The sequence below is a fragment of the Myotis yumanensis genome, unplaced genomic scaffold (genome assembly GCF_028538775.1).
Source record: "Myotis yumanensis isolate MYYU_CA2020_CCGP unplaced genomic scaffold, mMyoYum1.0.hap1 SCAF_6, whole genome shotgun sequence".
NCBI lineage: Eukaryota > Metazoa > Chordata > Mammalia > Chiroptera > Vespertilionidae > Myotis > Myotis yumanensis.
Genome location: NW_027223757.1, coordinates 7,151,350 through 7,165,795, shown reverse-complemented (window position 1 = coordinate 7,165,795; position 14,446 = coordinate 7,151,350). Strand labels below are relative to the sequence as shown.

At 40.2% G+C, this 14,446-nt stretch overlaps 1 protein-coding gene across 3 annotated transcripts in view; it reads left to right on the top strand.

Annotated features, from left to right (window-relative positions):
- Nucleotides 1–345: 345 nt before the first annotated feature.
- Nucleotides 346–14,446, top strand: part of OPRM1 (opioid receptor mu 1) — a 31,909-nt gene continuing 17,808 nt past the window's right edge. For all 3 annotated transcript variants that reach the window (XM_070417438.1, XM_070417440.1, XM_070417439.1), the window contains exon 1: nt 346–641. In XM_070417438.1, the coding sequence (XP_070273539.1) occupies nt 346–641 (296 nt within the window). The remainder of the gene's footprint in view (nt 642–14,446) is intronic.

The following is a 14,446-nucleotide window of genomic DNA, read 5'->3' as shown; positions in this document are numbered from 1 at the left end:
TGGATCGCTTGTGCACAAAATCCACCCCTTCTCTCCCCTCTTTCTCCTCCAGCCTCTGGATCCCGCACTGCCCTCCCTCCCCCTCCCTCCAGCGGTGTGGGGCTGGGGACTAGTGCCTGTGCTCATGAGGTGGGAGAGGGCTGCAAGCAGAGGAGAACAAACGTCAGATGCTCAGTTCTCCCCTTCTGCCTGATGCTCCTGCCTGGATTCGCCAGGGCTGGGCTCTGTAAGAAATCACAGGAGCCCTGGCAGCGGCTGGAGGAAGCTGCTAAGGCGCGCAGCTCCTGAAAAGTGCCTGTGATCGCGGTGGACCTCCCAACGTGGTCCCAGCCGGCGGTCAGCACCATGGACAGCGGCGCCGTCCCCAGGAACCCCGGCAACTGCTCTGACCCCTTCGCGCACTCTGCAAGTTGCGCCCCAGCAGCACCGAACCCGGGTTCCTGGGTCAACTTCTCCCACATGGATGGCAACCTGTCCGACCCGTGCGGTCCGAACGGCACGGCGCTGAGCGGGAGCGACAGCCTGTGCCCTCCGACCAGCAGCCCTTCCACGATCACGGCCGTCACCATCATGGCCCTCTACTCCATCGTGTGCGTGGTGGGTCTCTTCGGAAACTTCCTGGTCATGTATGTGATTGTCAGGTAAGAAAGGCGCCAGAGCTCCGAACAGAGCTTTCAGCTGCTAAGGGGGGGCGGGGGAAGGGGCACAAAGGGACACCTGAGCCCCAAGGTAGAGTGTTTGATGGGAAGATGAGAAAAGGGAGGTAAACACGGGAGAATGGGGGGCAACAGATGGGTGGTTGTTTGAGTGCAAAAGCCTACTTTTCTATTCCCCCCCCCCCCACACACACACACACACACTGATAAAGAAACATCCAAAATTTCAGAAACAGAGAAGTTGCTTTGGTAAAAGCTATGATGCTCTGGCCAAAAATAAAAATAAAAAATAAAAAAAAATTGCTTGGAGCGCCCTTAATCTGAGCCAAGAGGACTCTTGGGCACACTCCCACAGTTTCTTCAGGCAGAAGTTCTGGAAACAGTAATTTGTGAGTAATGGAGGGAGAATTCTAGTTTATTTCCTCTAATTGGGGGGCCAGGTCTGCTACTCAGTCCTTTCCAAAGATGAACCTTGGCAACTTCCCTGCTCATGCTGGCTTCTGTAGAGCCAGCTGCACCATGTCCCCACCCTGCCTCCCTCCTCATAGCAGCCCTTACCCCACTCCTTCTACCTGCAGCCACACTCATAGAGGAAGTTTTCCTGTGTCTCTCCACAGTGTTGCTTTGTTGTAACAAACAGGACAGTTGTGTTGCCAGGTTTCAATCAGCAGCTGCGGATCTGCTGGGGGCTGATTCAGTCAGAGCTGAGCTGGGTTCAGGAAAAGTGCAGGATATGTCTGTTTTGGGGCTTCCAAAGGGCAACCAGTTAGAAGTGACCAAAAGCAGCATGAAACTGGATTAGATACTATTACATAGGATGTTGCAATGGTTTGCTCTTCAGAGATGAAAGTGGTTTTATCCAGGGATATATTTTCGAAAGAGTTTGAGGTCCATTTTCTGTTTCCCAGGTGCTGCCGGCTGAGTTGGCACAGAGTGTGCCAGCTCTCAAGATTCACTGAGATCGAGGTCGATTGTATTAGTGTTGATGCGTGTGTTCAAATCATGCATGTTAATACGGAATGCTACAGATTCACTTTTGTTAAAGTGGATCACTATTTTTACACTTTAAAATGGTTCCTGATTTAAGATTTTCTTCCTACTCGGGGTCCTATGTGTTCTATGTATGTAATGAACATGGAATTTTTATGTTTGGCTACAATATTTGCTCCATCTATTCAGCAAATATTGCAGGTTTCAGCAGGCCTCCTTTATCACTTAACAGTTTATTTTCCCCATTATGCTTTCATTATCTAGGTACTGCATACTGCTTGTAATCGAGTCTTTCTACTTAGAGGGCTGGTTTCTTTAATTAATGATTATTAAAGAGTGATACTAATTACCCTGATCTTTTGATGAGGAGTAAGTAGCGTCTCTGAGAAAACAGCACCATCTATTGAGAAGAAAGCTAACAACTGAAGGTAATGCAGGGAGACAATCAATGGAAGAATTTATTTTTGTAAACATTTGCTTCTTTTAAAGAATTTGTTTTTATAAACATTTTATTTTATAAAAACTCACTTATGTAATCCAATACAAAGATTCATATCAAAGATAAACACTGAACCTCACTTTGCAGTTATGATAATAGAAATCATAAAGGCCTGCCTGATGAAGGGAAAATATATTTCTCCTTTTCCTTAGAAAATCCATGGAATCATAAGCTTGTAGGACTTAAGAGGGACTCTAGAGATTATCAGTGCTAAGTGAGTAAGCTGAGGCACAGAAAATATAAATGATTTTTCCAAGGACAGATTATTTATTAGTTCAATACCACTGAATGTCTCTAACCGGTATAATTTCTTTTTATTAGAGTGGCAAATCATGATTTTGGTTAATTCAACTAAAGAATGACAGAGTAGGTTTAGTTAGTAGGAATAATGTGGAAATAATAAATTTCCCTATATTTATCTCTGGAATCCTGGAGAATAAAAGATGAAGAGAAATTACCAAAGCACCTAGAAAGCCTGCCATCTGAAACATTATATTTTATTCTCTTTTATTGCATCTCTTGGCACTTTCTCTCATCATTTTTCTCCCCTCTAGTTCATGCTTTTCAATAAAGAGACAGCCACTAGAGAAGCAAGTGTCTGTGAAAGAAGCAAATTGATCTTATTCCAGAGTTTAAGAGGGCCCTGGTTAGGTGAGTCTGCTTTAAAGGCATTACCTCTGACCTCTTAGTGACTTGGAAAAGGATGGTGACATTTTACCTTACTGGGAACATGATATTCTGCTTTACTTCTCTGTACTGAAAGTTCCACTAAAAGGTCACCCCAAACACCAACCTGTGGCAACTCAAGTGTTTAATCCAAGGTCAGGCAACCCTCTGAGAAGATGACTGTGAAACAGAAAAAAAGATAGTTCAGTGACCAATGAAGTGATGAGGAAAGTAACCGAGAATTGAAGAAAGTACGTCTATTTAGCTGAGACTTGTAACTGTACTGTTTCCAGGCTGTGGAGTTTTATCTACAAAATGATCAGTTCAGCGATATTATTGTCCCTTTAAAAAGACGAGGGAAAAGGGGGCCAATCATACGGTGATGGAGGGAGATTACACTGTGTGTGGTAAGCCCACAATGCAATATAAAGATAATGTATTTTAGAATTATACAAAACAAACTTATATAATCTATTAACCAGTGTCATACCAATAAATTTAATAACATTTTAAAAGAGGAGTATAATGCTGCATCTTTTAAAGTATTGAGATAAAATGTTCACTTCCTGCTATTATTTAAAATTCAATAAATATCTATATACATAAAAGCCTTAGCGACCGAATGACCAAACGACCCAAACAACCAGTCGACTAATCGCTATGACGTGCACTGACCACCAGGGGGCAGACGCTCAATGCAAGAGCTGCCCCCTGGTGGTCAGTGCGGTCCCACAGTGGGAGCTGCGCTCAGCTGACCTACGGGCATCAGATGCAGGGCTCATGTCTGGCAAGCACACCTGCGGCAGTGCGAGCCTCTCCCGCCTCCCCGGCAGCGCTACCAAGCAGCGAAGGTGGCAGGCAGGCACAGCAGGGCCGGGATGAGCAGGAGCGGCTGCCTGGCGCTTCTCGCACTACTACATCCCTCAGAGAGTTTTAACTGGATGACATATAGTCCAGCTGAAGAATGCTCTAGTTTCCACAATCTCTTCAGTGAGAACTGGATCTAAATTCTAGCCAGGAACCAATACAGGACAAAATGAGTAATAAAATGTGAGTTTCCTTCTGAAGAATTCATGGGTCATCAGAGCTATTGCATAAATCAGTGATGGCAAACCTATGACACCTCTGACACGCGAACTCATTTTTTTGGTTGATTTTTCTTTGTTAAATGGCATTTAAATATATAAAATAAATATCAAAAATATAAGTCTTTGTTTTACTATGGTTGCAAATATCAAAAAATTTCTATATGTGACACGGCACCAGAGTTAAGTTAGGGTTTTTCAAAATGCTGACACGCCGAGCTCAAAAGGTTCGCCATCACTGGCAACAATCCTGGCAACACACTGACACATGGAAGAAGGCCTCCCACATCTTCCATTTCAGTGACTCTCAGTCTTGGCTGCATCTTAGAATCACCTGGAAAGTGTTTTGTTTTGTTTTTGTTTGTTTGTTTTTTTTAATGAAAACCCACCTCTGCCCAAGGCTAATGGAATCAGAATCTCTGGAGGTAGCCCCTGGACTTAGGGAGGTCTAAAATCTCCCAAAGTGGTTTCAATGTGAAGCTAATATTGAGAAGCACAGATCTAGACAAACTTCCCATTTTGTGAATAAGAAAAATGAGACCTGTTTGGCAAGGAGGTTTAAGAGTTCTGTCCATGTGTTTACTCCTCTGAACTCCAGGAAGCAATTTATTGAATAAGTTGTAAATTAAATCATCTCTCAAGAAATCTCAAGCTCAAGGTGTTTTAAATTTTTCCTTAAATCTCGCCAATGGACTCTGCATAGTAGGCATAACAGAGTGAACAGAGTGCGAAACCTGAAATAAGACTCAAGTTTGAATCTCTGCCCCTTTCTCGTTATCGTTGTCACATAACCTCCCTAAATCTTTCACTTGCACTGAAAGAATAAAGATCATATTTAATCTCATGGAATTCAGGTCCCACTTAGATAAGATACATAGAAGTGTGCAGAAAACTCTGAAAGCGCTCCACCAAAGTAAGGAGTTTTGTTATTTGCTTCTCTCCCACTGAGACTTTATCTGCCTTCTCACTGGGCTCGCACCATCAGCCACCTGGATCTCATCATTCACCTAGTGCGCTGGCATTCTCATACACCAGCTATATTATCTGTTCTAATATTTTGAAATATAGTTTATCCTTTTGAGTCACAGTTTTGCAGAAGCAAAGCAAGGCTTTGAATGGTGTCACTGTTGTCATTCTCCATTCCAGTCCACTCCTTCCCAATGCACTGGATTCTGCCACAGTCATCTTCCTGGCAGCCATGATGATGTGAAAGCATTCTAAGGACAGATACTTACAACTTGCTTGACCCCCTATTAATAAGTTCTTTCTATGCTGTCCAATGAATTCAGTGAAGAAAATAGACAACCCAATTACTTTTTGGAGAAAAATAGCTATTTTTGTTACTTTAATGTTTCACATTTAAATTGGTGTTATAGTCAAAACTCTAGAACAGAATCTGTCTAAATAATGACTGCATGTGATGAAACTCCTTTTTACCGAGCAGAGTCCTTTATTTGAATTAGAAGAAATAACTTGTAATGATGATGTTCTCTGAACACTAACTTTGGAAATTTAGGCATTTAAAATACCATCCCTGCCCAACCGGCGTTGCTCAGTGGTTGAGCGGGGGCCTATGAACCACGAGGTCACAGTTCCATTCCTGGTCAGGGCACATGTCCAAGTTGTGGGCTTGAACCCCAGTGTGGGGCGTGCAGGAGGCAGCCAATCAATGCTTCTCTCTCATCATTGATGTTTCTATCTCTCTCTCCCTCTCCCTTCCTCTCTGAAATTAAAAAAAATATATATTTTAATACAATACCATCCCTGTGCCTAGTCCTGGGTTCTGTTATCACGGTAATACCAATCGTAATAAAACCGGTTCAAAAGATAGAGGTAGAATTAATGATGATACTGTGTGAGTCTGGGTGCCTGTCTATGCCTCACACTTTCATTATGGATTTTTCCAGGACTTCCCAGGCAGTGTTTGTCAACATCCTAAACCCCAGTAGTAAACTCTACTACTGCAAGGTAGAAAATCACATCCCTGAGGCTTGCAGAGCTTCTGAGAACTGAGAGCACCCCAAGTATAGAAACTGTGCAGAATAAGGTGATCAATAGAGGGCTTTTTTCCTTCTGAGCATTTTTTTTCACTGAAGGTGGGGTTCAGTGCCAGTGAAAGGTTAAGTATTTTTGTGGGGGAGTATTAAATGCTAATTGAAAAGTGCTGCCGGCAGTATAACCTGAACATCAGAACCTGACTGTGCCTGCCAAGAGAACAAGGGAAATTACTGCCAACACTATAATTTCACACTTACTCAGCCCCCATCACCTCCGAAAAGGAAACCACATGGGCTGAATAAATTTAAATGTGAGCATGTTTCTGGTGATGTTGGTGATCCCTGGCCACTAAAATAAGAGGCCCTGTTAAAAGCAGACAACATTATTTGAGACCCTTCAAATGGTCTTTCTGATGACAAAAGGAAGCTTAATTTTACTTACTTGTAAAATAAACAAAAGATGGATATGCAAGAATAAAGATAATGCCTTTAAGTTTTATACAAATTTAATTTTCATTACATTGAGTAATTTGATTTTTCATAAAATGTTTTTGAGTATAGACAGGCTCATTTATTTATTTGCTGTGTTTGTTGAACACTAACTGTACACAAAGCACTTTCCTAGAAGCTCCAGATACACTAGTGAGCAAAATAGGTACAGTCCTCCCTCTCTCCAAAAGTACAGTCCAGTGGGGAAGAGAATTAAACAACTTCACCAGCTGATAAATGCCAAAGACTGAGCCATAATAGCTAACCTAGTGTTCTTTAACCATAGTATTAGACAAGCATCACCCCCAAGGTTTATTACAATTACTGTAATTCATCTTCCTCTATCACCAAGCCCAGCAATGAGATAACTTCAGATTTGTCTCCATGCAATTTTACAGATTTATCTAAAGGTGTTAGTCTCATAGACAAGTTAGAGGAAAAGTGAGGAGAGGGTCATGGTTAGTTTTCACAAAACAATGAAAAAGAATTCTGTTGACTGTAATTTATACGTATTTCTCAAAGTAGATATTGTAAACATTTTACAAGTTGTAAGTATATGGTAGAGTGAAATGGTAGAGTACTGAATGAATGGGATTTAGAGGGGAAAACATCTCAAGACTCATTGCTCTGGGCATGTCTTCCTCTGTCACCGACTGGAAGGATGGCCAGCCTACTTCTGAAGACCCTGTCCCGGAAGACAGGCCGCAGACAGCTCAAGCTAGATGTGAGACCTGACACTTCTGTTCTTTAAAATCACTGTCCTTTGTGTGGAATTTAAAACATAAGTATCAGCGGAGAAATTCATGCCATCTTTTAAAAAAGGACTACCACTCTGAACAAAGTTTCCTGCCTATAAATAAGTATGTCACATTTCCACAAAAGACACTAGTACATGAGCCAATGCCACAAAGCATATATTAATACATATAAATGAACTAAATTAAAAAAAAACAACCACACAGACTTATAGACACAGAAAACAAATGGTTGCCAAATGGGAGGGATTGAGAGGCTCAGTGAAAAAAATGAAGGGTTTAGGAAGTACAGATTGGTAGTTACAAAATAATCGTGCGATGTAAAGTACATGATAGGGAATATAGTCAATAATATTGTAATAACTTATGTATGATGTCAGGTGGGTACTAGACTTATCAGGGAATGACTCTGTAAATTATATAAAGGTCTAACCATTATGCTGTATACCTGAAACTAATATAAAACAATATTGAATGTCAAATGTAATTAAGAAATAAAAAGTACAATAAAACACAAATGATAATAATTTCCACAGCAGGCTATAATTATTTTCTCACCAATTTAGAAACTCAAATACAAATGAACATGCTCTTCTATGTACCCTTGCTTTAATTGCCTTTTAAAACATGTATATTTTTTTAATCCTCACCCGAGGATATTTTTCCATTGATTTTTAGAGAGAGTGAAAGAGAAATGGAAAGACAGAGAGAATATCCATGTGAAAGAAACACATTGATTGGTTGCCTCCTGCACGAGCCTGGACCAGGGCCCAGGCTGGAGAGGAGCCTGCAACCGAGGTACTTGCCCTTGACCAGAATCAAACCCTGGACCCTTCAGTCTGCAGGCTGACATTATCCACTGAGCCAAACCGGCTAGTGCTAAACCATAGTTTACATAAAATATATATGTCCTCTACTCTATCAAAAAACTTACTCTAACTCTAGTACAAAAAAATAGAAACTATGCTTTGGTATAGCTGAGACATTTTATTCACATAGTTTGGGAAGTTCAATCTATTAGAAACATAATAGATTGGTCAACACTCCAGTTAAATTAGATGAAGATGTGGAACTTAACAAATCAAAATATTTGATTTGGTGGGGCCTAGCTGGCTGGGTGTCAACCTATGAACCAGAGGGTCACAGGTTTGATTCCCAGTCAGAGCACATGCCTGGGTTGTGGGCTCAGTCCCCAGTAGGGGGTGTGCAGGAGGCAGCTAGTCAATGATTCTCTCTCATCATTAATGTGTCTATCTTTCTGTCCCTCTCCCTTTCTCTCTGAAATCAATAAAAATATATTTTAAAATATTTTGGTGGGGGTAATTGGTCAAGTGAAATCATCGTAGTGATGTACACACAGGAAGTCATACTGGGTGACTAAAGGAGCTTTGTTGGCCTCTACTCTAGTCCAACCATTCAATAGAAAAATACAAGGCTTAGGTCAGGAAAAAGAAGTCCTATTTCACACAAAAATAAATAAATAAACAGGCAATAAAATTTGATAATTATTATCAGTAAAATTAGTAGTAAAATTTGCCAGTGAAAATGTACTTAACAGAGGTTTATAGTTGTCTCTGAAAAACATACACATGGTAGACTCATTAGGGAAACAATGAGTCTATCTATCTGGAACATAGATAATAGGTAAGCTTATTTGGGGGTCAACCCTCTTCCAAGGCCTTCCAGCCATCATCAGATTTAAAAGCGTCAGCAGCATGGACCAGCCATATGACCCCAAGAAGTAAATTTAATATTTTCACGGGCACTCTCCATCTGATGACACAAAACTGTAATAATCGCAACTTTCCTGACACCTAAATGCAGGTTAAATGTTCCTTTCAACATTGCCATATCACTCCTACCTTGCCATCATATCTAACATTCTGTTTTGAAACTGTTGGTTATGTTCTCTCACCAGACCTTCGGTCCCCCTCAAGGCAGGAGAGACATAAATCAGTTAAGAATGGTTGCCTAGCATGGTACTTGGCAAAAATTAGAATTAAAAAAGATGTTACATAAATGTATGTTTGACTCAATATTGACCTTCAGAGGGTTTTATCCTGAAAAAAAAGTATTATAAAAATAAAATATATTCTATGAAAATTAAGAACATGTCTTTAAAGCTGTAGATGTTTTATTTCATAAATAAAGTCCAATATAAATTTTACCTTTAGCTAAGAGAACTGTGAAATGTATAACATTGACCATGAAATTAGAGTATTCAACATAAAATTTTATTAGCTTGCTTCTACATGTTAAGGCTATGGTGACGTGTACTTTACTTTTTATATTCTTCAGGTTTTTAAAAATGAATGTGCAATGATCTAATCAAAACACACAATAATATGAAAATTAAAACGGAGAAAATTTCAAAAGTAATAGATGATCCTGAAAGGCAATAAAATATTGTATTAGAGGCTTTTTTATAAAAATATAAATCAAGGTCATATTTGGAGTTTTCCTATAAAAAATACAGTTATACACATTAATTTACAACTAAAAATGTTATTAGTGCCAAATGAGTTTGGTCCAAATTGGAAGACAATTCTAATTGATTTAATAACCCTTATTGGACCATGAGACTGAAATTTTAGATTTTAAAAACGAATGGGACTTATTTGCTCTGCCACATTACCGCTGTATTCATGAATAATATTTTCTTCTAACAAATGCTATTGAATTCTCCACAGGGGAAGAAAAATGCCTTCCAAAAATCTCTCTGCCTAAAATTACTTTAAAAAAAAACTCAAGAAATTACTTTCTGTTTCCTAGGAAAATCCCTGGTCAGCACGGCAGTTACATGATAAGGATTTGTCTGCTCCTCAGATGGAAAACAGTCACCATAATGTACAATTGTCTATAAGCCAAGATCTATAGAAGCTAACTGCGTAACTGTTATTTTCCTTCAATCGGTCCCAAAGTTTTGGCGCAGCTACTGTTGCAGGAATGCATTGAATACCAAAATATAGGGTGTCCCCCCAAAATGTATACACATATTTTCAATAATTATGAAGGCAGTGTTTATTAAAATGCATTTCATTCTCAAAATTGAGCTACAGCTGTTAAAGTGTGAATACATTTTTGGGGACACCCGGTATTTACGAGTAGATATCAGAATGTGCCATCACACATTAAAAGGAATGAACAGGGATAGCTCATCCACAGTTTTGACAAATGAACTTTGAAATTGAGTCTTCATGAATGTTAATTAAAAATCTCTGTTGCAAAATTTAAAAGCAATGCTAGCCCTAGCCAGTTTGGCTCCGTGGATAGAGTGTTGGCCTGCAGACTAAAGGGACCCAGGTTTAATTCTGGTCAAAGGCACATGCCTGGGTTGCAGTCTCAATTCCAAGCAGGGAGTGTGCAGGAGGCAGACAACCAATGATTCTCTCTCATCATTGATGTTTCTATCTCTCCCTCTCACTTCCCCTCTGAAATCAATAAAAATATATTCTTTAAAAAAAGCAATAACATTTTTATTTCAGCCTCTGACACAGTATCCTGATATATAATTCTCTCCAATATGCTGTGCTATTATTAAGCATTGCTAATGGTTATATCTACAAGACACACACACAAACAAACACACACTTACACACAAAACCAACACCCCCAAAATTTAAATTATCTAGGTATTTCACTTGCATAGTAACAAACACTCAGATATTTAAATTTACGATGTTAAACATTTTTGTCCTTGGCAATTGTCCCAACCCTCAGTTCTCTTTAATATTAAAACATAACCACAATTGTTGTAGCTACTAATAGGATTTTTGCAAGCATTAATTTATAAAAATATATATAGAAATGCTTACTGTACTTTATAAAGTTACTAGAGCCCCAGTGCATGAAATTCATGCATGGGTAGGGTCCCTAGGCCTGGCTGATGATCAGGGCCGATCAGGGCCTTCCGGCTGCTGGCCGGGGCCTTCCTTCGTTCTGGTGGTCAGCGCACATCATAGTGAGCGATCAAACTCCCGATCTCCTGGTTGAACTCCCGTGGGGACACTTTGCATTTTGGCCTTATATATATATAAATATAATTTATCATATAGATTATACGATACATATTATTACAGTGCAATGTAATAGTGGAGAACATATACTGTAACAAGCAGATATGGATTTAAATTATGCCTCTGCCACTGTTATTTTGAGCAAGTTATTTAACCCCCATGAACCTCAGTTTATTCACGTACAAAAGAAGTAATAATATGCAATTCATAAATCTGTAATGAAGATTAAGTCATAAAACCCAAGTGAAGTGTTTACAGCAATGCTTGGAGGAAAGTAAAGATTCAGTAGAGGTTGGCTAGGGTTATCACACTCCAAAAATAGCATCTATCACCATCATTATTTAATTTGTTCTAATGGTAATTTTTAGGGGTAATATAATCACCTCTTTACAATTGTGGAAATTAAAGTTCAGCCACTTGGTCATGGTCACAAAACCTTGCTTAGACCTTTGTGTTTTAGTTCCAAGCCCAATGTGTTTCCTACTTGCCCATGCAAGAGTATTTTACTCCTCACTTGATTAAAACCCAAATCAGGGGGAAGTTAACAAAATCAAGGTAGCTTAGTTATTCACTGATCTGTAGGTTCATAGCATTTTGATGGGATTGGTCCTGTTCTTAAGATCAGGTAAACAGTTGGTATGACTCAAGAATCATCAGGAATGTTTCTACCTTAAAAGGTGGGATTTTTATTTCTTAATCTCTTAACACTTAAATGTTTAAATGCAAACATTTTATAGAAGATACAGAAAATAAGCACTGTAAATAGAAACCACTTGATTACAACTAGCAAGTAGGTTTCTGCTTTAATGACTGCTAGATCTAAAGACCACAATCAATAACTAATTGAAGGAATGGAATGCAGAATAGGTAGAGTGTTAACCTAGGACCGTGGCCGGCAAACTGCGGCTCGAGAGCCACATGCGGCTCTTTGGCCCCTTGAGTGTGACTCTTCCTAAGCCTTAGGAGTACCCTAATTAAGTTAATAACAATGTACCTACCTATATAGTTGAAGTTTAAAAAATTTGGCTCTCAAAAGAAATTTCAATCGTTGTACTGTTGATATTTGGCTCTGTTGACTAATGAGTTTGCCGACCGCTGACCTAGGACATGGTGAGGATCCAACTACAGCTGCAGTGCATGGTCATGAGCTCTGAAAAAGAAGAGCAGCCCCCCTAAAAATTAAGATGATATCCAATCCGACTTTCATCTGGAATGGGTTCTATCTGCTAGACAATGGGTGAGTATGTTTTCCAAGACTCCTGTGGTGCAGGCAGCTGTTGTAGCTATTGTGCTCTCCAAGTGGCCTGTACCCATCTGTGGACATCACCAGAAAATTCCCACTGCTTCCTTCCAATTGCTAATTGCTGCTGGCCTGCTGCTGCTGGGACAACCTCAGGATCCAAGGACACTCTGCTACCCATGCTCACCAGCCAAAATCCACCAGGAATAGGCTTGGAGCTCAACCTACTAGGCTTATTAAGCTTGCTTCAGGAGAGGAGAGGGGACACCACCAGGATTTTAGTTTATGTTTGGTGATTAAGGAGAAGATTCAAGGAAGCAGAGATTTGTCTAAATAGGGTATTACTCAAAGCAAGAGTCATTTGACACATGGGCACCAATAATTTCTTATCTAGAGACTGAATTAGCAGAGTAAGGCTAGAATCATCCTATATAACAAAAGTCTAATATGCTAAGTGTCCAATCATCTGGTCAGCCATTCAACCAATCAAAGTGTAATATGCTAATGAAATGCTAAGGCTGCTCAACTGTTTGCTATGATGTGCACTGACCACCAGGGGGCAGACAGTCGACCGGTTGACCAGTCGCTATGACATGCACTGACCACCAGGGGGCAGATGCTCTGACCGGTAGGTTAGCTTGCTGCTGGGGTCAGGCTGATTGGGACTGAGAGAGATGGGCCGGACACACCCTAGAGCCCTCCCGTGGTCCCTCCCCAGCCCCGATTGTGCACCGGTGGGGTCCCTCAGCCTGGCCTGTGCCCTTTCGCAATCCGGGCTGAGGGTCCCCCCCTACTCTGCCTCCGAGTGCACGAATTTCATGCACCAGGCCTTGAATAAGAAGCGGTGGACCCCTCATGTTAACCAGGAGAGGGAGAGGCTGGGCATTTTTGTGGTTCAGGTGATTTGGTTTTACCTCTGGTCAGGTCTGCGTATAGAGACATCTTTTGGCTTGTTGCATCACAGTCATGGAAAGTCCTCATCTGAAGTTGATACTCTAAAGAATTATGTTCCATAAATGAATACCACAGCCTGGCTGTTAGCAACTAAACTGGCTCCCCAAAAGCTCTCAGGAGCTTTTTTCTTTCTCACCATTACACAACCTCACTACTGTTACAGTCCATGCCATCCTCTCTTCTCCTCTGCCAAGAGAGGGAGACAATAATGGTAGTCAATGTGGGGAGTAGTAAGATGACATGAGACGGGAAAGCAGAAAGCATTTCTATGAAATGAACAGGAATGTTGTATTTAAAGAGATATCAAGTTGCAGGCTTAGGGTCAGGAGGACTCATCATGTCGCTCAGCCAAGCAGGCAGCAGAGTACAGACTAATCATGGTCTCTATACTCCAGAAGCTTACAGACCAAAAGACAAAACATGATTTCAATATAATTGTCACATTTATTACACAAGACTAAGATTGCATGTGCAAGCATGCTAAAGGTTGAAAGTTATTCTCAAGTTCATTAAGAGTGCCAGACATGCTTTTATACAATACTCAAACTAAAACCTTGTTTAAAGGTATTCCTATGCAATGTATCATTTTCAGGATGGCTGATTGAGAACAAACTCTAGGACAACTTTTAGAAATTATTTTTTAAAGAAAACAAATTAAAGCAATAAATCAATGAAAAGCCATACACAAATTTATGAAAATGATGGGGAAATTCTTGGTAGGCAGTCTGAATGTTTAAAGGATCCTATGAAATGTCACTCCTTCTTTCCCTGCTGATATTTGGACAAATTGAGAGAGAAGATGAAATGAATCAGCAGATAGAAAAAAAAATACATCATCTTTATTTTTGGCAAATACTTTGCTGGTGGTTGTGACTTAGCTGTGCAGTTATAATAGCTTCCTAATTCTAATCCCAGAATGAATACACAAACACATCTAGTCACAGACCTGGACCACAGCTAACCTCCTAATATGGGGACCAGTCCCTTTAAAACTTACTACCTGGAATAGTTGGCTACAATATGTGTTTCCTTTGGGCAGCTGAACCTTAGGAAGAGACCATGGAAGGGACAGAACTGTGTATATCCTATTCTTCAACCT